General features: G+C 46.4%; 2 protein-coding genes across 3 annotated transcripts in view; one reads left to right on the top strand and one right to left on the bottom strand.

The window, feature by feature from the left end:
* Positions 1-6,145: 6,145 nt before the first annotated feature.
* On the bottom strand, positions 6,146-8,540 carry LOC309330073 (protein S100-A12-like). Its single transcript, XM_081841497.1, has 3 exons — positions 8,390-8,540; positions 7,374-7,536; positions 6,146-6,465 (listed from the first exon to the last, which is right to left on the bottom strand). The coding sequence occupies exons 2-3, from the start codon at positions 7,524-7,526 to the stop codon at positions 6,307-6,309; spliced, it is 312 nt and encodes a 103-aa protein (XP_081697623.1). The 5' UTR covers positions 7,527-7,536; positions 8,390-8,540; the 3' UTR covers positions 6,146-6,306.
* Positions 8,541-21,985: 13,445 nt separating this feature from the next.
* The window catches only part of DENND4B (DENN domain containing 4B), a 59,024-nt gene continuing 54,592 nt past the window's right edge, over positions 21,986-26,417 (top strand). For both annotated transcript variants that reach the window (XM_081840825.1, XM_081840827.1), the window contains exon 1: positions 21,986-22,097. The gene's annotated coding sequence lies outside the window, so the exon portion shown is untranslated. The remainder of the gene's footprint in view (positions 22,098-26,417) is intronic.

Consider the following 26,417-nt stretch of genomic DNA (forward strand, 5'->3'; position numbering starts at 1 on the left):
GTCCAGGCATGTCCGGGTTCAAGTAGGCTGTGATCTACTATCCAGTATCAAAAACTGGCAGTGATCTCCCACACTCTCCCTTTGTCATTCTTCAACTTCTTCGCTTTAGGGGCAAGGGGTTAAGGCGTTGTTGGCGGCCAGAGAAACCCTGAAATATACTCGGAGTCGAGTGTGGATTTCATGCTCTTTATTCAGCTCATAGTAGGGAGGGAGGCCAATTCCCCCGAAATGTCTGCTTTATATACATTATTTACACAATGGGCCACATGTGATTGGTTAATTCCGGGATTCTCCTGTAGATCAATCAGGTTGCGGATTCACTTCCACTTGGAGTTGGATTGGGCGGCTCCTGTGGACCAATCAGACTGCTGCATTCTGAATCCTATTGTTCTAGGACCAATCAGACTGCTGCATTTTGGATCCTATTGTTCTAGGACCAATCAGACTGCTGCATTTTGGGTCCTATTCAACTCAGTACATAACAGGATCCCTAACTGCTAAAAAAAACAGGCGAGTTTGAAAATACAAGAGAAGCATTGCTGGGTTTTTAATAACCCCACTCTCCAGCTTCTTGTTCAGAGATTGGCAAGAACTGAACATGAACAGAGAGCTAGGCACCATGAAGGGAAGGAGGCATGCTAAAGAGCTGAGAGATGGCAAGCCAGCTATGTAGGCAGCTATGTAGGGCAAATGTCTTGGAAGTGTGCAGGTAGATGCATGCTTCTTTTTGTAGATTGTGAAAATAATTATTTATTTGGATTTATGAAATCTATTTTTGAAAAAGAGGGCTTAATAGTTTAGCTTATTAAATGGCAGTGTTATTAAATACACTAATGATGTTCATTGGCCCTTGGACATTTGATTAAGCTCGATGAGTTTACTTGCTTAAATACACAATGAGTTTAAAGGAGTAATAGAGTTGCCTGGAAGTTGCCATCAAGACAGACAAGGCGGTTTCTGAAGGGGCAGCAGCAAACCAGTGAGCCTTACAAAGCCCAGCTACACTTGTAACATTCAATATTTTTCTTACACTCGTCCATTATAGTGCTTTTGTTATTTTTCTCGTTGAATAAAACACGGTGAGCCATGTGTGTCATTGTCATGGATTGCTCTGAAGTCATTTCTTCACCAGGTAAAGTCATTTTAGCCCCCACCCCCTATTCCACCCCCAATCTGTCCTGTACTTTGCCTGGCCAAAGGCAGCAACCCTGAGTCAAGCCATTAGTCCATCTAGGTCAGTATTGTGGACACTGACCGTCAACAGCTCTCCAGGAATTGCAAGTGTTATGGAAATTACGGGGGGGGGGGGCAACATCTTTAAAGTTGTTAAAGGGTACAAATATTATGCATAAATGTATCCTTTCAGCTTGACAGCTCAGGGAAGTTACCTAGCTTTAAAAACCACATAAAATCAACTCCTTTGCCAGTTTCCTTCATTCCACGCCCAATTTGCTTCATTGGTCAAGGACTTGGAAACCACTTGATCCCCGCCATAATCCCTCAAGCAGGAGGTCATGTACTCACAGGAAGGTACTCATAGGTGTCAATCGCTGGGCAAAGGCATTCCTTTGGACTTGCCCAGGTGGCAGACTATGCAAACCAAAGTTCTACTGTCCCTATGTAGTAGGTGCTTAGAATGTACTTCACAATACATATCCTGTATCCGCCTGTTGCCCCAACACATCCCTCCTATATTAATCATGTGTAACCCTCCCCTTTTCTGATATAGCAATGATGTAGTGATGATGCTTAATGAACTGTATGCTGGGGTAAGATTTTTGTTGTTGTTGTTTAGTTGTTTAGTCGTGTCCGACTCTTCATGACCCCCTGGACCAGAGCACGCCAGGCACTCCTGTCTTCCACTGCCTCCCGCAGCTTGGTTAAACGCATGCTGGTAGCTTCGAGAACACTGTCCAACCATCTCGTCCTCTGCCGTCCCCTTCTCCTTGTGCCCTCCATCTTTCCCAACATCAGGGTCTTATCCAGGGAGTCTTCTCTTCTCATGAGGTGGCCAAAGTATTGGAGCCTCAGCTTCAGGATCTGTCCTTCCAGTGAGCACTCAGGGCTGATTTCCTTAAGAATGGAGAGGTTTGATCTTCTTGCAGTCCATGGGACTCTCAAGAGTCTCCTCCAGCACCATAATTCAAAGGCATCAATTCTTCAGTGATCTGCCTTCTTGATGGTCCAGCTCTCGCTTCCATACATCACTACTGGGAAAACCATAGCTTTAACTATAAGGACCTTTGTTGGCAAGGTGATGTCTCTACTTTTTAAGATGCTGTCTCGGTTTGTCATTGCTTTTCTCCCAAGAAGCAGGCATCTTTTAATTTTGTGGCTGCTGTCACCATCTGCAGTGATCATGGAGCCCAAGAAAGTAAAATCTCTCACTGCCTCCATTTCTTCCCCTTCTATTTGCCAGCAGGTGATGGGACCAGTGGCCATGATCTTCGTTTTTTTGATGTTGATATTTTGCGCTCTCCTCTTTCACCCTCATTAAAAGGTTCTTTAATTCCTCCTCACTTTCAATGTTGTGTCATCTGCATATCTGAGGTTGTTGATATTTCTTCTGGCGATCTTAATTCTGGCTTGGGATTCATCCAGCCCAGCCTTTCGCATGATGAATTCTGCATATAAGTTAAATAAGCAGGGAGACAATATACAGCCTTATCGTACGCCTTTCCCAATTTTGAACCAGTCAGTTGTTCCAAAGTCCTTGTGACCCCATCCTCGGGGTTCAAAATTCCTCTTTGAACATGTTGCGCAATAAACTTTGGTCTACAGCTATTTGCTCCGGTTGGTGGCTGGACTCCTTCCTTTATTCCGCAGGGACCCGTGGGCTCTGCCCAATGAGCTAGGTGACTGAGCAGCCTCACACCTAGTTTTTTCCGTAACATCAAGCAAGGGGTCTCTCTCTCCCAGCCCTACATGGGGATGCCAGGGACCAAACCTGAGACCTTCTGATTGCGCCAAACAATAGCCCTTCTCTAGTTCCTGCTTGCACTGGCTCCGCCCACTGGCCCATGCCCCCCCAAAAACCTCGCTAAGGAGGGAATGTGGCCCTGGGGCTGAAAAAGGGTTCTCCAGCCTTATATGCGCCATGAACCTGAAACTCGGGCAATTGTACTATGTTTCACAACACCCCATAGACTTCAGGAATGTTGTGAGTTGATCATGAAGGCAAACTTCTTTTCCTTGTTATTTGTTCCAAGCCAGCGCCTGGTATCTGCCTGTCCTTCCTGTTATTGCAGTTCCTTTAATTATCCACTGCTCTTAGCCATTGATGTGCAAATCCTCCATTGATATGCCAAGCAAGTTGTTCTGTGGCCCCATTTGCACAATCCAGGTTACCAGAATCGAAAAGCAATAGCTGGCTTTTCCAAGGCTTGCAAGGCGGCCTGAGTTATTAGTCGTGGGTGGATGGGCGTCGCTGCTTTCCGTGTTTTCATACCCCCAAAATGTTGGGTGTTCTCATAATGGACCACGTTGCACCAGCCACAATGCTGGTGTTTACTCATTTAGACGTAAGTGCATCAGAAGAGGTTGCTGGATCAGGCCAATGACCCATCAAGTCCAGCATCCTGTTTTCACAGCGGCCAACCCAGATGCCTCAATGGGAACTCGCAAGCATGACTCGAACACAGGACCCCTCTCCCCTCCTGAGGTTTCCAGCCATCGGTATTCAGAAGCATTGCTGAGGCATAGCCATTGTGGTTAGTAGGCATTGGTAGCCCTAAATCACATGGCGTTAAGTAAATTAAACTCTTTATTAAAAGATACAAGGCTGCTCAGCCCAGGCCTGGTGAGCACATCAATTCATCCCAGTAGATCTTGCCCATATCAGGCAGTTGTGGGGGTCTCTCCCTTCCCATAGCTGCCTAATTCTCCTCCTCCCCCAAAGTTCTTCCCAAGCAATCTGAGACTCCATCGCCGTGCCTGTCTCTGTTCCACCCTCTGCATACCTCTTCTGGTCCTGGGAGACTGGGGAGAAGGGAGCTGGTCACAGCCGGAGGGGAAGGCACCTTGGCTTCTTCATCATCCTGACTCATTGCTGCCTCTTGCCCCACCCCCTCTCCAACTTCCACTTCTGCCTCTGATTCTGAACTGCTTTCTGCCACAGCCTCTTCCTGCTCACTAAACCCTGTTGCCTCTTCATCTTCTGACACCTCCTCCAAGTCTTCTCCTTCTGACTACCCATCCCCAGGCATCCGGGGCAGTAGAGGCAGGGGGAAATTCCTGGCAATGCTCCTCAGGGGCTTCTGGGGAGTTCACTGCATCCCACGGTGTCGCTTAAGCCCGTATCTGCCAACTTGAACGGCAGAACAGGTGCAACCTGGGAGTGTGTCCCTGCCATGGACGAACCTCCGTCTCCGGCATGATTTGTGATCGGTTCCTACACCAGTGTGGTGTAGTGGTTGAGAGCGGTAGTCTCGTAATCTGGGGAACCAGGTTCGCGTCTCCGCTCCTCCACATGCAGCTGCTGGGTGACCTTGGGCCAGTCACACTTCTCTGAACTCTCTCAGCCCCACTCACCTCACAGAGTGTTTGTTGTGGGGGAGGAAGGGAAAGGAGAATGTTAGCTGCTTCGAGACTCCTTAAAGGGAGTGAAAGGCAGGATATCAAATCCAAACTCTTCTCTTCTTCTTCTTCTCACTAATTTGGAACATTGGTGTTTATTATGCGACGCTCCTGAAATGGCATATTATAACAGGCTGCAATCAATCAGCTGCCGAGAAGACTGGGTTTGGCTCTTTGAAGGTATTTGAATGATTTTTTTATGAAGCTTGAAAACCCTTACAACAGCTAGCAAAGAAGGAGGAGGGACAAGGTGCTTTGTGCTTCCATATGTTTTCCAAATGGTCTTTTTTCTTCTGCAAAATAAAGAGATGTGTGTAGTTGTAGCTATATTATTCTGCCTGACACCGAGGAAAAGAGGGTGGAGGCTCTTGATTTCTGCTGAACAAGGAATTTAACAATGCTTTATTATGCCCTCCCCCCTCGACCGAGGTTGAATGGACTTTATATGAATTATCTTTGGACTGGACCAGGAGTATGAGGGAGAAATTAAGAGCAAGAAGATGAACGGCTGCTAATTAAATCTGACAAGAGGTTTCATTTGTGAAAAGGCTTTATCTTTTTGCTGCGTGCCAAAGAAGAACCCCAGAGTGGAATTTTAATTGTGGAGAATGGACATCTTATCTGGGAGTTATTTATATACGCAGCCTTGTATGCAAGCTGGGAACAGCGGAAGGGAAGGAATGTGGCTTTGTAAACATGGCAGTGAACTGGACAAAAGAAGAAAGCGATTAACACTCCCAACACACCAGGTCTGAGACAACATTTATGAAGGACTACATGCACTGTGGGTTAAACCACAGAGCCTAGGACCTGCCTATCAGAAGGTCGACAGTTCGAATCCCGGCGACGGGGTGAGCTCCCGTTGCTCGCTCCCTGCTCCTGCCAACCTAGCAGTTCAAAAGCATGTCAAAGTGCAAGTAGATAAATAGGTACCACTCTGGTGGGAAGGTAAACGGCGTTTCCATGCGCTGCTCTGGTTCGCCAGAAGTGGCTTAGTCCTGCTGGCCACATGACCTGGAAGCTGTACGCCGGCTCCCTCAGCCAATAAAGCAAGATGAGCGCCGCAACCCCAGAGTCGGCCACGACTGGACCTAATGGTCAGGGGTCCCTTTACCTCCTTACATGCATGAAATGGATTTTATATTTACGAAAAACAACAGAGGTGCTGTATGTAAGGAAACAGTAAAAGTCAGCTGTAAGAATGGACTAACATCAAGAGAAGGATTATTAAATGGAGATCGCAGAAGGATGAAGTGGCTACATGAGGAAGTAATGGACATATTTTTGCAACAGGAACGGGAAACCTGATTTTACCCCCAAGGAATTGTATTAATTGTGTGATCAGGACTGATTTGTAATAATTTGGGAAACTAATTAAAAATATTACTTAAAAAAAGAAATAAGTGTTACATTTAAGGATAAAGGATTTGAAGAGAAACACCAAGGATGGGAAGTCAAAAGGTTTTAAGGGAATATTGCATTGAAACTGAACTGAATTTGTAAAACTGTATGAAAATTAATAAAAATGGATGCAAACGAAATGAAAGACATGAGGAGAAGACCCAGAGAGTTCTCAATGAAGTGTGTTTTATTGTTCTTATGACAAGACTTTGAAGTCTTCTAGTGCCAGTGGTTTAGTCAGGCAGGGGTGCCTACAATCCATGGGAATGGATAACTCAAGAATGGGATCCATTGGGACCGTGGTTGCCTTGCAGGTGGGCCCTGGCTAACTCAGTGCCCCGTCTCGGGAAGGCGGTGGGATCTGTTGTGAGCATCTATGAGGGCAAGCTCCAGCACAGGCAAGAACTCAGTGAACTTCAGCTTCCCGTCACGGCTCTTGTCTGCTTTTTCAAACATATTCTTGATGTAAGCATCCTGGGTCATACCGGGCTGCGGATAAGATTAAGGAGGAGGAAGCAGAAAAGGGTTATATTTATTTGTTCATCATCATTATTAATTGCCCGCCCTTCACCCTAAGGTCCAGAGGCAGGTTACAAGATTAAAACACAACATGAAAACATTTTAATGCAACTTCCATCCACAGAAATAAGGTGAGCTCTTAAAATATGCATCTTCAGCTTCTCCAAAAGCTGTATAAGGAAGGCGCCAGGCTCTGGAGACAGAGTTCCACAGCTTTGGGGCCACAGCAGAGAAGACCCTGTCCTGCGTCACCACCATCCCCTGAACATCTGAGGGTGGAAGAACTACCAAGAGGTCCCACTCTGCCGATCTCAGCACCCAAGAGGGTCTTGAGGGAAGGAGGTGGTCTTTCAGTTATTTGGGGACAGATTCCAGCTTCCATCAGCCCTATCAGTCGTGGCCAGTGAGCAGGGGGTTGTGGGAGTTGTAGTCCTGTCCCTGGCCTTAGAAGAAGGCAAGAGCTGAGATGGTGGTATCTCAGGCTCAGGAAAAACAAGAGACGGTCTAGTTGAGGGTTTCCCAAGTTTGGTTCTCCAGCTGTTTTTGGACTACATTTCCCATCTTCCCTGGCTACTGGTCCTGCTAGCTAGGGATGATTGGAGCTGTAGTCCCAAAAGAGCGGGAGAACTAAGATGGGAAAACTGGGGTCGAGTTAAAGGCCAAGGGAGCCACAAATGTTATTGCACTCCAACTCCCATCAGCTCTATCCAGCATGACTAAGGGTCAGGAGATGATGGGAGTTGGAGTCCAGCATCCTCTGGAGGGCCACGGGAACACACACACACACACACACACACACACACACACACACACCAGGACCAAGAGCTTTGCCCCCATTCCTGTGGCCACAGTTTTCCCAGCTGTCCATCAGTGCTTACAGGTAGAGTGTCCTTCAAGAAAGGCTGAGCTTGTTCCTTCAATAGCTTCTCAAACTCCTTGAACTGCAGGTAGTCATCCATTGGGTTCCGAATGGCATACTGGTGGAAGATGTTGACTACGCACTCCAAAGCCTTCTCCAGGAGAGTTTTCATCTTGCTAAGCCTTTGGGAGGATACAGAGGAGAGGGAGGAAAAGGGGAGAGGGGTTCAAGGCTCAGCTCTGACCATAAGGGGAGTAAGAGGAGTAACCAACATGGCGGCCTCAAGACGTTGCTGATTTCCAGCACTTATAATCTCCGTAGTTGGTTGGACTACAACTCCCATCATCCTTGTCCACAGGACTCTGCAGGTTGTGGATGATGGGCATTGTAGTCCACTGGCATCTGGGGACAACGAAGCCTGGGCTATGCTTCCTGGCCGTGGCTCTCCTGGAATTCAGGTGGGTGACATTTTCAGCCCTACTTCCTCCAAATCAAGTAAGATTCTAGACCTCGTGATTTTGAATGAAGGGCTGATTTAAAGTGCTGGCATCCAGGACCCAGAAAGAACACATTAAAGCCCCTTGGAAGCAGCTTTTAAAAGGAGCCCGCAAATTTGCCTACAAAACGTTTCTACTAGTCTGCTAAGCAAGGCTGATAAATTTCCAGCTGTGTGGCCAGGGCAGTGAAAAATAAAAGAAGATAATGGACTTTCTAACCGAGCAGGTTGTCAGAAGGTGGAAAGAAGGTTCATTCTAGACTCCCTCCAGTAGCCCTAGGTATTTCTGCATTATTGGTAATGGAGGAAGGGACTCTGGGTTAGCCCTACTCAGAGCAGACCCATTGTAATGGATGGACTGGGCTAGCTTAGCTCCATTGCTTTCAATGGGCTGACCCTGAGTATCCCTTAGTCAGCTACCGCCCTCTCCTTCCTTCGCAGCTAGCAGCAAACCAAAGCAGGTAGAGGAGGAGAGCAGTTCCCATGGGAGGCTGCTTCCAAGCCACCTCCAGGTTGGCTGCCAAGAGATGAGGACTTACCTGAGTTTCCAAAGGGAGCAAGATCCGAGAAGAGACGTGATGTGATGTGAATGCAAGCATCAAGGCAGGCGGGTTTTTATAGCCTCCTCAGCTGCGGAAGAGTCTTGCAAATCATCCTGGCTTGTGCTAATTTCCTCTCCTCTGGAAAGAGCCTCCCGTTGCGAAATGTCAAATAAGCACCTGTCACGCCCGCCTTGATGAAATCAAGGATGCGTTTTGTCAGGTGTGATTTAGTTGAGATTCCTGCCTTGCAGGGGCTGGAATAGATGGCGCTCGGGGCCCCTTGAAACTCTGCAGTTCCATCATTTTATGTTTTAATAGAGGCGGTTTAGATACATGTCTGTCAAGTGACTGATTGAACTGCTTGTTTTGCCTCCCTAATAATAATAATAATAATAATAATAGAATAATTTATTGTTTATAACCCGCCCATCTGGCTGGGTTTCCCCAGCCACTCTGGGCAGCCCCCAAGAGGATTGATGATGATGATGATACAGTTGTTACAGTAAAATCTGGGTGCGAGGCTGCTCTGCCACCCAGCTCGTCGGACTAAGTCCGCGGGTCCCTGCGGAGGAAAATGAGCTCAGCTGGAGACAGGAGCAAACTGCAGAAGATCCAAGTTTATTGCGCAACAGGTTCAAGGCGAGATTGAACCGCGAGGAAGGGGTGACGTAAACTTTTGAAACTTCCCTCCATGTCCCAGAATACAGTGAAAAATACATCCCAGTTACATCATGAATACATTAAGAAGAGGTTGGGTTACACAGGATTAACATATGGAGGAGGGAGGGGGAATATGCAGAGCTGGAGATATGTGCAGATAAGCACATCCTGAGTAGCGGAGAAGTCTCCGCTGTCCCGGGGGGGGGCTTTTAAAATGCTGAGGGTCAGCAGCAAAGCTCTCCTGTCCCCAGAGCTTGCGGGGCGGGAGGTGGGGAGAAGGGCTTTTCTTCCCACCGCCAGCCTTCAGAACAGCCTTCTGAAGGCTGGCGGTGGGAAGAAAAGCCCTTGTCCCCCCCCCCCCAGCCTTCAGAAGAGGTCGGGGGACAGACTGTCCCCGGACCTGGTCTGAAGGCGGTTTCCATAGGAACGCATTGATTGATTTTCAATGCATTCCTATGGGAAACCGTGCTTCGCAAGACGAAAAACTCGCAAGAAGAAAAAACTTGCGGAACGAATTAATTTCGTCTTGCGAGGCACCACTGTACTTACATCATAGGAGCCTACACAACACAAAACACTGTTTCTGTATGTAGGTTTTATTTTATTTGTTTTTTATCTTATATTATGGAAATGTACATCTGGGGTTTTTTCCCTTTAAATTTTTTGGGGGGCCCCAGCACAAGACAGCACTGAGATAAGCAATTATAGACCCCAACAGATTCTCCTTGCTCACCAACTCCACATTACTCCCTACCCCTGCCAACCCCCCAGCTTTTACACCAGTGGTTCCCAAATGTTTTTGGGCCACCACCCTCTTGGTTCCTTCAACACATCCCCCGGGTCCACCTTCCCTACCCTATGAAAAGCATTATTGAGTATAGTGCTTTGCATGACTCACAAAGAAAGATTAGGACACAAGGTTCAGAACAGCAACCCACCCCCTTGCCTCTTAACACTACCCTTAGTGATCCCACCTTGGGGACCACTGCTTTAGGTAAAGGACTCCTGGACAGTTAAGTCTAGTCAATGGTGACTGTGGGCACTCATCTCACTTTCAGGCCGAGGGAGTCTGCGTTCGTCCACAGACAGCTTTCTGGGTCATGTGGCCAGCATGACTAAACCGCTTCTGGCATAACGGGACACCATGACGGAAACCAGAGCACAGAGAAACACCGTTTACCTTCCCACCACAGTGGTACCTATTTATCTACTTGCCCCAGTGTGCTTTCAAATTACTAGGTTGGCAGAAGCTGGGGCAGAGCAACAGGAGCTCACCCCGTCGCAGGGATTCGAACCGCCAACCTCTGATCGGCAAGCCCAAGAGGCTCAGTAGTTTAGACCACAGCGCCACCCGACTAACCCTTCAAACAACAAAGCGTTAACCACACTCTGAATCTAACCAGCCAGGGCCCCCTCTGCCACTGCTTTACACCTCACCCTAACCCCAAACCCCTTCATTGTTCACTCAGAACTCGCCTCCCCCCAATCTTCTCACAACTCACCCCAATCCTAAAATCCTCTTGCTGCTGCTGTACTCAGAGAAGAAAGGAACGAAGAGGCGAAAGTCTTTCTCCCGGCACTGACACTCATTTCCTTCTGTCAGAGGTGAAGTGAGAAGGGGAGAGAGATTTCATCGTCTTCATTCCCCTCTCCTCAGCGAGCAGCAGGTGATCTACAGTGTGACGCCTTTTCCCCTTGCAAAAATATTATATAGCAAGATAAGCAAGACCCTGCCTGCTTGCTCTGCTGGCCTGCGACCCCACACCACCAGCCTGCCTGCTTCCCCCATTCTGCCCATTGTTGCCATGCTGCCGTGTGCATGGCCCCCTGCTGGCGGCTGCACAAACTACAGCGTGCCGACTTTCCCCCTTGCAAAAAATATCATATAGTAAGATAAGAAAAATACTTCATGGTGCTTTGGGAGTAGGGAGCTCGTAGGACGATAGGGGGGTCCAGCATCACCCGGAGGGCTTCAGGGTCCCTATCCCTACAGGTAGAGAGTAGTGCACTTGATACACCAGTGATCTGAATCATGGTTGCTTCTTAAGCTTCTAAAGATGGCAAAATGGTGTCATCTCCAACTGTGCTGTCATTTACACTGCCATCTATAGTTGAAATAGCAATATAACAGTTAACTCGGCATCACACTTTCCGAATTTCTCCTACCTGACGCAGGATTCAGCAGGCATGAAATACAATAAAGAGTGGAGGCGAAGGGCAATAGATGGGCAGGAAAGAGGAACTCCACTCTGGCTTAGCTGTCTGTTGCCAATGAGTCATTCTCCACTAGATCTCTTACCAAAAGCCCCATTAGTTTGTCCTGGAAGACGGATCATGCCTCTGGCACTTTAGGGAAGCAACTCCCATGTTTTGATTGTGCAGGGTTGCAGCACATTAAAGGTAAATATAACCTTGGCCAAACCAGTTATGGAAATCCAGCTCCTGCAGCTAACACTTAGGCCAGGAAGAGTGGGGACCTTCCAACCCATGTTGGTGCAAGGGAAAAATATAGATTTGGAGCAAATACTCTTTGGTGAGAAGGAACGCGGGTGGCGCTGTGGGTTAAACCACAGAGCCTAGGGCTTGCCAATCAGAAGGTCGGTGGTTCGAATGCCCACGATGGGGTGAGCTCCCGTTGCTCGGTCCCTGCTCCTGCCCACCTAGCAGTTCGAAAGCACCTCAAAGTGCAAGTAGATAAATAGGCACCGCTCCGACGGGAAGGTAAACGGCGTTTCCGTGCGCTGCTCTGGTTCGCCAGAAGCGGCTTAGTCATGCTGGCCACATGACCCAGAAGCTGTACGCTGGCTCCCTCGGCCAATAAAGCGAGATGAGCACTGCAACCCCAGAGAACCCCAGCAGAGATTTAAAGTCACTAAATGTGCAGCAAAGTAAAGTGTGGAAATATAGGCAGTTAGATCTTTAAAATGTGTCTTTCCAAGTGAGTTCTGAAAGAGTCCCCTGTTCCCCCAGCAGAGGAAAAGAGCACGTTTCATAAGTTCAGCATGGTTTATATACAAACTCTCCAAAGGTCAGGTTCATGTGCTGTTGCATACATCAATCAGAAAGGCTGCACAGGCAGTAAAACTTCATTTAGTTCCAAAGTCATGAAAGTTCCTAATTATTGGTATAGGAAATCAAGAACGGTTTCTGAGAGCATGCAGTTAATCTGGAACAACCAGCTTTGCTTCTTCAAACTGAGCTTCTCAGTAAGTCTGGAGTGGGGTGAAGGAACAAAGTCTTGATTGCCTTGGTTACCCTTTGAAGGTGAGCTAAGGCCAGCAGGACAGCTTACTCTATGGTCTTAACCCCTTCATGCATTAATTAGACTTAAGCCTGTTGATTCTATGAAGTGGGCTATCCCAGAGCCCAAGGGCCAAACTGTCAGTATATGGAAACATCACTGCTGCAGACAGCCAGATTGTTGACACAACATGATGCGCTTATCTCTGGGAAAGAATTTCCCAGGACGTTCACAGGCTGGATAAGTCTTTGTGAAGAGTGTAACTTAAAACCTTCCGAGTGCGCATGTTCAGGAAGTTTGTCAGACGTGCTAGAAGAACTGACCTGAAAGGACGTGTTTTTCTCTAGTGCTCTAATGTCAGGAATAAACATCATGTAAATAGATTTCTGACTTATTTTCTTTCCCCTGCGGAAGCAGGAGGGAGGGGTTGTGCATTTTGCCCATGCTTGGGAAAATGTCGACTATCAAAATCTCCCTGGTATGTCTAGATATCAGCCAGAGGAGGTTACCGGTAAGCAAGCTCCGAGGCCAGTGAGAGGGGCCAGCCTCTATGGAGGGGGCTTGCAAACCAACAAGGGGCAAAGGCCTCTCTATCTGCACCTCAGAAATCTCTGCCGACCACATCCGCACAGGCCCAGCTTCACCCCTGAGTGTTTCTGCCTGTCTGCAATGTATCCATGAAACTCCCTGATCATGCCCCTTGCTTGCCTGGGTGGAAGAGCAAGAAGGGTGTGTTTGTGTATGTAGTAACTATACATGCAAGACCTATAAAGCCCTATGTCGCTTAGGTCCAGACAATTTGAAAGACTGTGTACCCTCATAGAAACCTGCCCAGGTTCTGAGATCTTTAATCGAGGCCCTTCGCTTGCTCCCACCCCTCTCACAGCCATGCTTGCTGGAGACACAGGGACAGGGCCTTCTCGGTGGCTGCTCCCCATCTTCGGAACTTCCTCTGTAGAGAAGTTAGGCTGGCTCCCTCCTCCTTGTCATTCCACAGGCAGGGGAGGGCTTTTCTTCTTCTTTTTTTAATTTTTTAATTTATTTTGACAAAGTAATAATCATAAATAAATAAATAAGAATAAAAAATGTGTGCCCCACCACTGAGACCATTCCATTGTAACTATCCAGCCTCCCAAAATCTCAACACCTCTTGCGATGGTTTGACCCCTTTCCGTTTTAACAGTACAAATTCAACAAACACCCTCCATATCTCCTCAAAATCAGTTCTCCTGCGTATTCCCCATCTTACCTTAATGGCACATGTTAATTTATCATTAATAGTTATACCCCACACCTCTTTATACTATTTTCCCATTTTATATTCTGCTTGCCCCTTCCACTTCCTAGCTATCATAATTTGTGCAGCTGTCAATAAATTTGTGAGCAAGCCCGTCATAGCCTGTGATCCTTCCACCCCATTGTAAACTGAGAATAAAGCTAACTCTGGACTTTAGGTCAGCTTTAACCCGGTGATTTCTGTCATCTCCTTAAACACCCTTTGCCAGAAAAAATTGTACATATTTACAGCCCCCAGCACATGTGAACATAATTCCCTGTTTCCTGGCATCTCCTCCAACATACTAAACATTCCTTGTTTATTTGATTTAATCTGACTGGTGTTAAATACTATCTTCCAAACTAATTTATAACAATTTTCTTTGATTCTTATAGACAACATACAATTCTCCCATATTTAGGTGAAGGCTTTCTTCATCCCTTTGGGAACTAACTGTTGTTGTTTTTCAAGGAAAGGGCTGGTGCTGTGCAGTTTTCATTATAATTATCTGTACATTTTAAAAGATTTGTCCATATGTTTTATCAATGTTTTATTGTTTTTAAATTATCATTATTTTCCTGTTTTAGCTGTATAAACCAGCTTGAGTCCCTGTCGGGGTGTGAGGAAATGTAGGATATATGCAGTGCAAAGGTACATTTAGCATTCCTTGCTTGTAAGAATGAAATAAGATAAATTTGACCCCAAATTTTTCATATATCAAGGACATAAGAATAGCCTGCTGGGTCTGGGCCCAAAAGGGTCCAACCAACACAGCATCCTGCTCTCACAGTGGGTACCACAACAATGCCTCAATGGAAAGCCCTGCAAGCTGGACAGGAGTGCGAATCCCACCAACCGCCATGGAGAGGCATATTCTTCCTACATTAAGACGAATTCATCTCTGCCCTTGCACAACAAATCCGCTTTGGAAATGAATCAGATTTCTCGGCAATAGATATAGGACATAATATCTCTGGGGGAAACTTTGGAAAAGCGATTTGAAGTTCGCAGCATGTTATTCTTTGAAGGAGAACTACAGTGGTACCTCAGGTTACAGACGCTTCAGGTTACAGAATCCGCTAACCCAGAAATAGTACCTCGGGTTAAGAACTTTGCTTCAGGATGAGAACAGAAATCGTGCTCTGGCAGTGCGGCAACAGCGGGAGGCCCCATTAACTAAAGTGGTAATTCAGGTTAAGAACAGTTTCAGGTTAAGAACGGACCTCCGGAACGAATTAAGTACGTAACCAGAGGTACCATTGTACTTGAAAATGATTTACAGATGGTATTTAACTCCGAGTTGGCTTGCTAAGAGAGATGCAGGTGGCACTGTGGGTTAAACCACAGAGCCTAGGGCTTGCCAATCAGAAGGTCGGCGGTTCGAATCCCCGCTCGGTCCCTGCTCCTGCTCCTGCCAACCTAGCAGTTCGAAAGCATGTCAAAGTGCAAGTAGATAAATAGGTACCGCTCCAGCGGGAAGGTAAACAGTGTTTCCATGCGCTGCTCTGGTTCGCCAGAAGCAGCTTAGTCATGCTGGCCACATAACCTGGAAGCTGTACGCTGGCTCCCTCGGCCAATAAAGCGAGATGTGCGCCGCAATCCCAGAGTCGGCCACGACTGGACCTCACGGTCAGGGGTCCCTTTACATTTACCTAGGTTTGGTAAGATGTATAAGACTGAATCAGATAAGTGCTGGAGAGGCAAAGAGGCTGAGGGAATGTTTTTTCATATGTGGTGGACCTGTAAAAGGGTAAAAGAGTGTTGGGAAATAATTCATAATGAACTGGAAAAAAATGTTTAAAAGTACTTTTAAATTTTTTTTTTAAAAAAAGAGTCCTTTTTGTTGGGGATAATTCAGACAGAAATTCCCAGGTGTCAGAAAAGGTTATTTTTGTATGCCACTACTGTGACCCGTGTTTCGTTAGCCCCAAAATGGAAAACGAGCGAGGTCCCAACTATAGAAGAATGAGAACTTAAGTTGACAGAATATGCACAGCTTGCAAACTTAACCTATAGAATAAGAGAACAAGAAGAACATACATTTAGAGAAGATTGGAAAATGTTTATTGAATATATAGGGGGAAATGGTGTACACTTGAAAATGTTGGGAGCTTTAAGATAAATTTAACAGTGTAAACAAGTTTTGATGGATGTAATAATGGAATACTGAATGGTTTAGTTTATGTAAAATATGCAGGGATTTATGGTAAGTAAAATGAACTATGGAAAGAGAGGAAGGGAAGTCGTTGATATTATAAGGATGTTTAAATGAGTATTCAAAATTGTAAAACAGAAAATTGGATTAAAATTATATTAAAAAGAAATAGAAATGAATCAGATTTTATGCAGTCAGGAAACTGACAGGGACAGGCATGGGAAGAACCAACAACCAACAGGAAGATGTATGAACACCCCCAAGGGAACCGCTATGAATGCTCATTGAGGTGTTATAGCAGGCATCCCCAACCTTCGGCCCTCCAGATGTTTTGGACTACAATTCCCATCATCCCTGACCACTAGTCCTGTTAGCTAGGGATCATGGGAGTTGTAGGCCAAAACATCTGGAGGGCCAAGGTTGAGGAAGCCTGTGTTATAGGATAGGTAGATAAGCGATGGGGTAGTTGCTACTTCATCACACCACTAGATGGCAGTCTGAGACCAGCTCACTTTCCTTTCATTAGTTTTAAATAGATTTGGTTTGTGCCTTGTTTTCATTCCGTTGGAGTTTAATTACTGTTTAACAGTTGTCTTTTGTATGTCTTAGCTCCCCACCCCCTATGTTATCTGTGTCATTTCAACTTGCGTAAGCCGCCTTGAGTCCCAATCTGAGGAAAAGGCAGGATAAAAGTTAAGATAATATTGGTGATAATTCATGGTCCTTTTCATATTCTGAGGTTGTTATCTGGTCCAAAAAAAAACGCCAAGAACCAGGCCAAAGCTGTGCTGCCCAGGTTTGGAGCATTGCCTGTTAGGTGTCGTAAAGCCACATACAGTATGTAACCTTTGAAGTTACTCGGAATGTGTTTCCTACTGAGAAAGGAAGTTACTTTCCATGCAATGGGAAATTCCTAATGGGGAGTGTTACCGTATACTGAAGTTCTCACCCTGGGCCAGCAGGGGAATACTGTAGATAGTGTTCACTCAGGTCCGCATATGCAAATAAGGGATTGAAAGTGACGTTCAGTGATTGGATAGTTACAGAAAGTGGTTACTGTTGCGTTGTAATGGAGCTCTATATAAGAAGGCTGGCTGAACCCTTCAGTTCAGTTCTGTTCTGGCCTGTGAATAAACAAGAGCTGTCTGAAGAATCGCTGTGTCGTCTGATATGTTCACCTACAACTTAACAGGGAGATTATGTGGTTGGCATTGGAGAAGGGAAAGGAACGGCAGGGTGTGCTTGAGTATGGACAGAGTGCTTTCCCTCCAGCGCTTAGTCTCTGCAAAGAGCCTGCCACACACCTGACGGTTAAGAATAAGGTTGGGAATTTTTGGTCTTGCAGTAAGGTTAAGGCTTACTGGGAAATGATATACAGCGGTACCTCGGCTGTCGAACGCTTCGGAAGTCGAACGTTTCGGCTTTCAAACGCCGACAACCCGGAAGCAAATGCTTCCATTTTCGAACAAGCCTCAGAAGTCAAACACCTTCCGAGACACATTTCTCCATTTTCTCAATGGAAATTGCAGGCCGCTCATTGCGCCTCGGTTGTTGAACATTTCAGAAGTCGAACGGTCTCCTGGAACCGATTACGTTCGACAACTGAGGTACCACTGTACAATGAAATGAAAAAGATGTTCAAAATAACGTTTGAAACAAACAAACAAACAAACACAGAAGCCTTTCTCTTAGGAATTATAGGGACAGAACTACCCAAATTGAATAGAAACTTATTCATGTACGCGACTATAGCAGAAGTCCCAGCAAAGGAAGAATGGATACAAAAACTAATGGAAGATGCAGAAATGGCGAAACTGACTGGAAGAATAAGAAATCAAGATAGCAAACTTTCAATAAAGGAGTGGAAATGGTTTGTTGAATATTTACAGATAAATTGTAAACAGATAAAAACACTGGCAGGATTATTGAAATAACCTACAGTTGCATAAGACTTTATATTTAAAGTAGATAAACGAGTAAGCGAATTTGGACATGCAGAAGATATTAATAAATTTAAGGAACCGCAGAAAGAGGGAGAAGGAAGTCAAGTTTTAAAATGTCAAAATGATTGTGAAATCAGTGAAATGTATATATCTGAAAAATATAAATGAAAGATATTAAATAAAAAAAAAATGAGGTTGGGAACAGTGGTGGCTGTACCATTTGGGTGTTTATGAAAGACAATCTTACTTGGCTATGCGTGATTGCCAAAGAAGAAGAAGACCATTTGGGTGGCCTCAGCCTGACCTCACCTGCCTGGCTCCTTTTTTACCACCAGATGCAGGTGGCGCTGTGGTCTAAACCACAGAGCCTAGGGCTTGCCGATCAGAAGGTCAGCGGTTCGAATCCCCGCGACGGGGTGAGCTCCCGTTGCTCAGTCCCTGCTCCTGCCAACCTAGCAGTTCAAAAGCACGTCAAAGTGCAAGTAGATAAATAGGTACCACTCCGGCGGGAAGGTAAACGGCATTTCCACGGGCTACTTAGAACAGGATATTTAGCCCAGATAAGAGAAGATGGAGAGGCGATACAATGGCCATATCTGAAGGGCCGTCTCGTGGGAAATGGAGCAAGCTTGTTTTCTCCTGCTCTGGAAATTGATGTAAAAATTGGGGTTTGGCTTTTTCTGCCCAATTCCCCAAGGGACTCTGAGTCCCCAAAATCCATGATCTGTCAGAGAAACATGGATAGAGGCTGGATCAGTGGAAAGCAAGGCAGATGTTTATTTTTCTGTTGCAACAGAGTTCCCTTCCAAGGAGGGAGAGACCCTGATTAAAAGTGTGCAGGAACCTTTAAAGACTATGACATTGCCCAACCCCCTTAGCCAAAGACCACCCCAAAATCAGCATACTAACATCATAGGAGATGGTCTACAGCAGAAATCCTGTCTGCCAGGATGCCTGATTGCATTACTTGGGCAGCCTGGGCATTCTTTTGTGATGATTAATTCTTTAGTTCCTGAATCCAGGTCAGGCTCACCCTATTCATACACAAATAGGCCCTTAAGACAGGATTTGTAAGTGAAAAGACAATGGGAAGGCTTTCCCCATTTGCCTCCCTTACTGCAGAGGAACATTTGAGGTCTTTGGGAGAGTCAAAATGACTTCAGGGTTGCTCTCCTGTACTATTTCAGACACATGGTTTATATATTTAGATATGTGTGCATTTATGAATATTTATCCTATATTTGAGACCTTAAAATTCTTATAACAGGAGGGTAAGTCCCAAACTGGATGCTGGTGGCGCTGTGGGTTAAACCACAGAGCCTAGGGCTTGCCGATCGGAAGGGCAGCGGTTCGAATCCCCGCGACGGAGTGAGCTCCCGTTGCCCAGTCCCAGCTCCTGCCAACCTAGCAGTTTGAAAGCACGTCAAAGTATAAGTAGATAAATAGGTACCACTTTGGCGGGAAGGTAAACAGAGTTTCCATGCGCTGCTCTGGTTCGCCAGAAGCAGCTTAGTCATGCTGGCCACATGACCCTGAAGCTGTACGCTGGCTCCCTCGGCCAGTAAAGCGAGATGAGTGCCGCAACCCCAGAGTCGGCCACGACTGGGCCTAATGGTCAGGGGTCCCTTTACCTTTACCTTTAAGTCCCAAACTGACTGATTCAAATGACAAGTGCCTATGCTACATTCTGAGGCCTGAAAGCTTCATGACAGTCTTTTAAAAATGTTTTATTACTACTAGCAATTATTCTTGAATGAACATCACCCCCATCGTTCAGCCCGGACACTGAGATCAGCTCCAAGGGTCTTCTAGTGGTTCCCTCACGATGAGACATGATGCTCCAGGGACCCGGGCAAAGGGCCTTTTTGGTAGTGGCACCTGCCCTTTGGAAAGCCCTCCCAGGAGATGTCCAGGACTATGTAAGTAACTATGTAACCTTTAGAAGACATCTGAAGGAAGGTTTTTTTATGTTTGATGTTTTATTATGTTTTTATATCTGTTGGAAGCTGCCAAGAATTTCTGGGACAATCCACTCAGATGAGCAGGGTACAAATAATAAAATTATTATAATAATTATTAATATCTTAAAGGAACTCTGATCTACCTGAATATCCATGCCCTCCACCTGCCACCTGACGACTTCAGGTAAGACTTGAAGGTCTGGCAACCATAAGTTGTTTTAAGCATATATTTTCTTGTGTTTTAAGTGATCGTTGTAAGGTGAAGGGTGGGACAAAAACAACAGCAACAACAGCAACAACAACAACAGAATAAATAAATCTGGAGGTGCCTTATGAGGAACGGTTGAGGGAGAAGGTTTGTTAAGAGGAAAAGTGAGAGGAGATATGATAGCCATCTTCAAATATCTTTTTTATATATAATTTTTTTATTAGAAGGGAACCAGCCAGGTGACAGGACACTCAGGTTACCATCACCACCCCTCCCTTAAACCCTCCTTTTCTGTGATGTATGCATGATGTTTCTGGGGGTGGGCTTGATCTACAGGGTGGCAATTTCAAAAGTTTTTATAAGGCCTTGCACACCATTTTTCTGTGTCTTTTCTCTCTCCTGCAAGCGAGGGGAACACCCTGTTGCAACAGTTCAATAAATCTCTATTCTTTTCCTACTTTGCAATGTTTCATATATTCCCCTTACAAAACTTATTGTAGTCCTACTAGTGTAATTTGTTGATTACAGCTGCTCTTCAAACAGTTCATATATTTCTTCCAATCTTCTGTGAATCTCTGGTCCCGCAGGTTCCGAATCCTTCCTGTCATTTTATCCAATTCTGCATAGTCCATTAATTTTGTCTGCCATTCTTCTTTCGCTGGAAGCCATCTTCAAATATCTTATCTCACGGAAGAGGGAACAAGCTTGTCTCCTCCTGATCTGGAGGGTAGGACTCGAACCCAGGACTTCCAAGTTGCAAGGAAGGAGATTCCGACTGAACATCTGGAAAAACCTTCTGACAGCGAGAGCTGTTCCAAAGTGGGAAAGTCTCCCTCGCGAGGTGCTGGGCTCTCTCCTTCCTTGGAGGTTTCTAAGCAGAAGTTGGGGGGGGTGTCTGCGATGGATGCTTTTAGCTGAGACTCCTGCATTGCAGGGGGGTTTGTCTGGATCATAGAATCATAGAATCATAGAATCATGGAGTTGGAAGAGACCACAAGGGCCATCGAGTCCAACCCCCTGCCAAGCAGGAAACACCATCAGAGCACTCCTGACATATGGTTGTCAAGCCTCTGCTTAAAGACCTCCAAAGAAGGAGACTCCACCACACTCCTTGGCAGCAAATTCCACTGTCGAACTGCTCTTACTGTCAGGAAGTTCTTCCTAATGTTTAGGTGGAATCTTCTTTCTTGCAGTTTGGAATCATTGCTCCGTGTCCGCTTCTCTGGAGCAGCAAAAAACAACCTTTCTCCCTCCTCTATGTGACATCCTTTTATAGATTTGAACATGGCTATCCTATCACCCCTTAACCTCCTCTTCTCCAGGCTAAACGTGCCCAGCTCCCTTAGCCGTTCCTCATAAGGCATCGTTATGACCCTGGGGTGTCCCTCTCTCCCCCCCCCGGCCCCCGCCACTCTGAGATCCTACGCTTCTATGGAGGGCGCCACAGGTCTCTCCTGTCCGCCCCACTCCCTTCCTGAATCCCATGCATCAAAACAAAACAAATTCCTTCCAGTAGCACCTTAAAGACCAACTAAGTCAGTTCTTGGTATGAGCTTTCGTGTGCATGCACACTTCTTCAGATACACTGAAACAGAAGTTTCCAGACCCTTCTATATAGTGAGAAGGTGGGGAGGGGTATTACTCAGAAGGGTGGTGGGAATGGGTGATTGGCAGATAGCTGTGATGAGCCTGTTGACGACTCTTAACGACTGCAATAGGTCTTACAGGAAAAAGCAAGGGGTGAAAAGGTGAAAAATGGCTTTGTCATGTATAATGAGATAAGAATCCAAGGTCTTTGTTCAGACCAGGTTTCTCCATGGTTTTAAGTTTGGTGATAAGTTGTAATTCCATTATATAGTTGTAATTCCACTATATAGAAGGGTCTGGTGACTTCTGTTTCAGTGTATCTGAAGAAGTGTGCATGCACACGAAAGCTCATACCAAGAACTGACTTAGTTGGTCTTTAAGGTGCTGCTGGAAGGAATTTGTTTTGTTTTGACTATGGCAGACCAACGCGGCTACCTATCTGTAACTGGACCCATGCATCAAGTGAGGCGGGGGGTGGGGGGGGCGCTGAGTTCTCTCCAGGGTCCTCCTCTGCGGCAGGTGGCGCACTTTCCGCCTCTGCGGAGGGGGGGGAGAGGAGGGGGGAGGAGCGGGCTGAGCAGCTGAGCGCAGGCAGGCCGGGCTCAGGCTCAGGCTATGGCGTGGGCTGGAGGGTAGCAGGAGCGGCAGCGCAGCCACCGCCGGAGTTTGCCCAGGTAAGGAGACGCGTGCATTGGTTGCAATGCAATGCCAGGCGATGCGATGGGATGCAACGCGCCTCGCCTTTCGCCTCCTTCCTCCCCCTCCCTCCCTCCCTCCCCCTCAGCAGCGACCCCTTCATTTTCTCCCCCTCCCCTTCCCAAGCCCATCTTTCTCATCCCGGCCCTCCCCCCCTCCCAACTTCTGACAGAGACCCCCCCACCCCCCCACCCCCACCTCTCCCCCCAATCCAGCCCCTGCGCTCCCCTTTGAGGTCCGTATTTTTTTTTGCATAGAGGAATTTGCCTCCCCTCTCAAAAACAGCAACACTCCCAACCCAACTCTGCTTCTATCTCTTTCTCCTTTAATTTTTAACACCCCCTTTTTTCCTGCGGGCACACTTTCCTCCTCCTCCCCACCCTTCCCCACCCCCCTCTTCTCCTCCCCCCCCCCACACCCCGCCATAAATAAGAATAAATTGGCAGTCCCAGCCAGTGATTGCATCACTGCTACTCCAGACAGGGGCCAATTCTGCTAGGAACTGGATCCTCTGCCGGTTCTCAGTGCGTCTTCCTGGGATTGCTCCTCCTGTCGTATTTTTACCCCCCTTTGAGTCTTATTTATCTCTCCCCCCCCACCAGAAAAAAATGCACTTTTAGCCCTCTTCCTCCCCCCCTTCCCAGTTCCTAGTCTGCTTTCCTCCTCTCTGACACAGTAGACAGGGGAGGGAACAGGAATGGAGACCTTGAACTGTTGTTTTGTTTGTCTGTTTGTTTGGGGGGGGCACTGCAATGGCTACTGGCTTTCCACCCACCCACCCGCTGTCAAAACCAGTTAGAGGCCACAATTCTGGCTCTCGTTCCTTTATACCTCCTCCCCATGATATCCTGAACTAGAAGGCTTATATTTTTTAAAGGTAAAGGGACCCCTGACCATTAGGTCCAGTTGTGGCCGACTCTGGGGTTGCGGCGCTCATCTTGCTTTACTGGCCGAAGGAGCCGGCGTACAGCTTCCGGGTCACGTGGCCAGCATGACTAAGCCGCTTCTGGCGAACCAGAGCAGCGCACGGAAACACTGTTTACCTTCCCGCTGGAGTGGTACCTCTTTATCTAATTGCACTTTGACATGCTTTTGAACTGCTAGGCTGGGACCAAGCAACGGGAGCTCACCCCGTTGCGGGGATTCGAACCGCCGACCTTCTGATCGGCAAGTCCTTGGCTCTGTGGTTTAACCCACAGCGCCACCCAAGAGAGGGGAAATTCCAGATTTATTTTACCCCCACTCCCCACTCTGCAACACCCACAAACTGCCTCGCACCCCCAACTCTTCCTGGAGTCCTTCACAATATTTATTTCTTCTTTTCTGCTGATTATTGTTTTCTGGTTTTCGAAAATCAGCATCAAATTTATTCAGATTTGCCCCTCACAATATTTCGACTGGCCTTCCCCCCTTCCTTCTCTGCTTTCACACACCCCACAGAGCTTCTCCTCTGCCCCCCCCCGCCCCAGTTAGGAGTTTCACAGCCTCCCATCCCTCTTGCTCCACCTCAGAGACGTGTTGTTCCAAATCTGGCAGGTGTCTGTGGGCTGAGGGGTGGGTGTCCTCTGTTTCCGGAGTGCGAATTAGATACCGCACTTTCGTTTTTGGATGCATGTTCCCCTGCCTATTATAATATTTTGGTGCTTTTTAGAACATTTCTGGTTTCTTCCTCTGCGGTTCTCACTTCCCGATACTCGGGGCAACACCTGGCTTCTCTGACACAGCCAACAGCTGCCGCAGAATTGTTTTACTGTTATTTATTGAATTTATATATGTCTCACTCCCCTTTCCCCTTCTTGCCCAGAGCTGAGCTGTATCCCCTCCACTCCGCTTCTGATGGAGGGGGTGCCGAGACCTCTTCCCAGTTCTCAGCATCAGAATAGAAGCAGCAGAGACCGATGGCAGGATCAGGCCTAAGGCCCATCCAGTCCAGCATCTTGTTTTCGCAGGGGTCAACTAGATGCCTCAATTGGAAACTAGCCAGCAGGATCCGAGCACAAGAGCACTGTCCGCCTTCCTGCGGTTTCTCATGCAACACGTTGGCCATTAATATACACAGAACAATAATTATACATACTTTATCAACCTTCTGAGAAAAATGCAAAACATTAAACAAAGCCACAAAGACTCCAGCCCAAAAATGAACTTATAATGTCTGGTTTCAATAGATTTCTCAAATGCTTAACTCAGTCTTTTAGGTAAGTTCATGAAGATACCAACAAAAGGTAAGTTCGGTGATATTCACAATACCGAGAGATGCTAGTAGAGTTGTAGATAGAGATAGGGTGCTGGCTGGCGTATTGCACCTGTTTCGCCCTGTTTCGCCCTGGCAGTCCAAGTAATCAAAAGTAATCACCCCCAATGGCTAAGCAAATCAGTCTCTTAAGCTTAAGCCAAGAAAGAGTATTCTCTATAAGGTTGAATATCAATATACGTATCAAGACTTTGAGATCAGACCACTGAAGAAGCCCGGAAAACTATCTTGGGAGTGTGCTACCTGCAAGCCCCAGTAAAAGGGCCCCATAGTTAATAATAATAATAATAATAATAATAATAATAATAATAATAATAATAATTGTTTATACCTTGCCCATCTGGTTGAGTTTCCCCAGCCACTCTGGGCGGCTTCCAATTGAGTGTTAAAAACAATACAGCATTAAATGTTAAAAACGTCCCTAAACAGGGCTGCCTTCAGATGTCTTTTAAAGATAAGATAGCTACTTATTTCCTTCACATTTGAAGGGAGGGCGTTCCACAGGGTGGGCGCCACCACCGAGAAGGCCCTCTGTCTGGTTTCCTATAACCTCTCTTCTCGCCCCCGATGGCTAAGCAAGAAAGAGTATTCTCTATAAGATTGAATATCAAAATACGTATCAAGACTTGGAGATTAGACCACTGAAGATGCCCGGAAAACTACCTTGGGAGTGTGCTACCTGCAAGCCCCAGTTAAAGGGCCCCATCGGGGGCAAACAGCGGCCTTTTGATTACTTGGACTGCCAAGGCGGAACAGGTGCAAAACGCCAGCACCCTGTCTCTATCTATAACTCTACTAGCATCTCTTGGTATTGTGATTATCACCGAACTTACCTTTTGTTGGTATCTTCATGAACTTATCCAAAAGACTGAGTTAAGCATTTGAAAAATCTATTGAAACCAGACATTATTAAGTTCATTTGAGGCTGGGTAGTTTGCAAGTCTTTGTGGCTTTGTTTAATGTTTTGTTTTTTTCTCAGAAGGTTGATAAAGTATGTATAATTATTCTTCTGTGTATATTAATCGCCGACGTGTTGCATGAGTCGCACTACATCTCAGCAACACAAGTTGCATTTTTCTAGCATTCCTGCGGTTTCTAGCAACTGAGATTTAGAAGCAGGGAGGTTGTGGGATTCATAATGGCTACTAGCCTGCTCCTCCATCCATCTTATCGTCTTCTGAAAGCCATCCAAGTTGGGGGCCATCTTCCTGCAGCTGTGAGTTCCGCAGTTGCACGAAGAAGTCCTTCCCTCTGTTTGTCCTGAAAGTTCCCTTTTCAGCTTCAACAGGTGCCCCCTGAATTCTAGGGCTCATGAGATAGGGAGGAAAAGTTTTCTCTAACTGCTTTCCCCCTGTGCCAGGCAAAATTCTATAAGCTTCTGTCCTGTCTCCTCGGTTATCTAAACTGAAATCACTTAACTCCTATCCCCAGCAGTGGCATCTCGCCGTCTAATACCCAGATTAATATCTGGCCCGATCTGTTCCATGGCTTCTCCCCAGACAGCTGTTGTCTCAGGAAAAATATTGGGGGCGAGGGGGGGTGGCTGCAGCTGCACAGAGAGTCCATTGTCGTCGTCCTCCAGCTGCGTGTCAGTTTCTTCTCTGCAATTTCTTTATTTCGTTTATTCCATAAGATGCATTTATATATTTGCCTTTGCCAGGAGTTTCCGAGATGGGATGCGGCAAATAGAAAATGCAGCTTTTGAGACAGTTGTTTCAAAAAATAAAATAAAATGCAATTTTTAAAAAAATAAAATGCATAAAAAGCCGTTCCAAAAAATGGAACGGTGTACAGTGGTACCTCTGGTTACATACTTAATTCGTTCTTGAGGTCCGTTCTTAACCTGAAACTGTTCTTAACCTGAAGCACCACTTTAGCTAATGGGGCCTCCTGCTGCCGCCGCATTGCTGGAGCACGATTTCTGTTCTCATCCTGAAGCAAAGTTCTTAACCCGAGGTATTATTTCTGGGTTTGCGGAGTCTGTAACCTGAAGCGTATGTAACCTGAAGAGTATGTAACCCAAGGTACCACTTTAATATAAATT

Source organism: Podarcis erhardii (assembly GCF_964252035.2).
Source record: "Podarcis erhardii genome assembly, chromosome: 15".
Classification (NCBI taxonomy): Eukaryota; Metazoa; Chordata; class Lepidosauria; order Squamata; family Lacertidae; genus Podarcis; species Podarcis erhardii.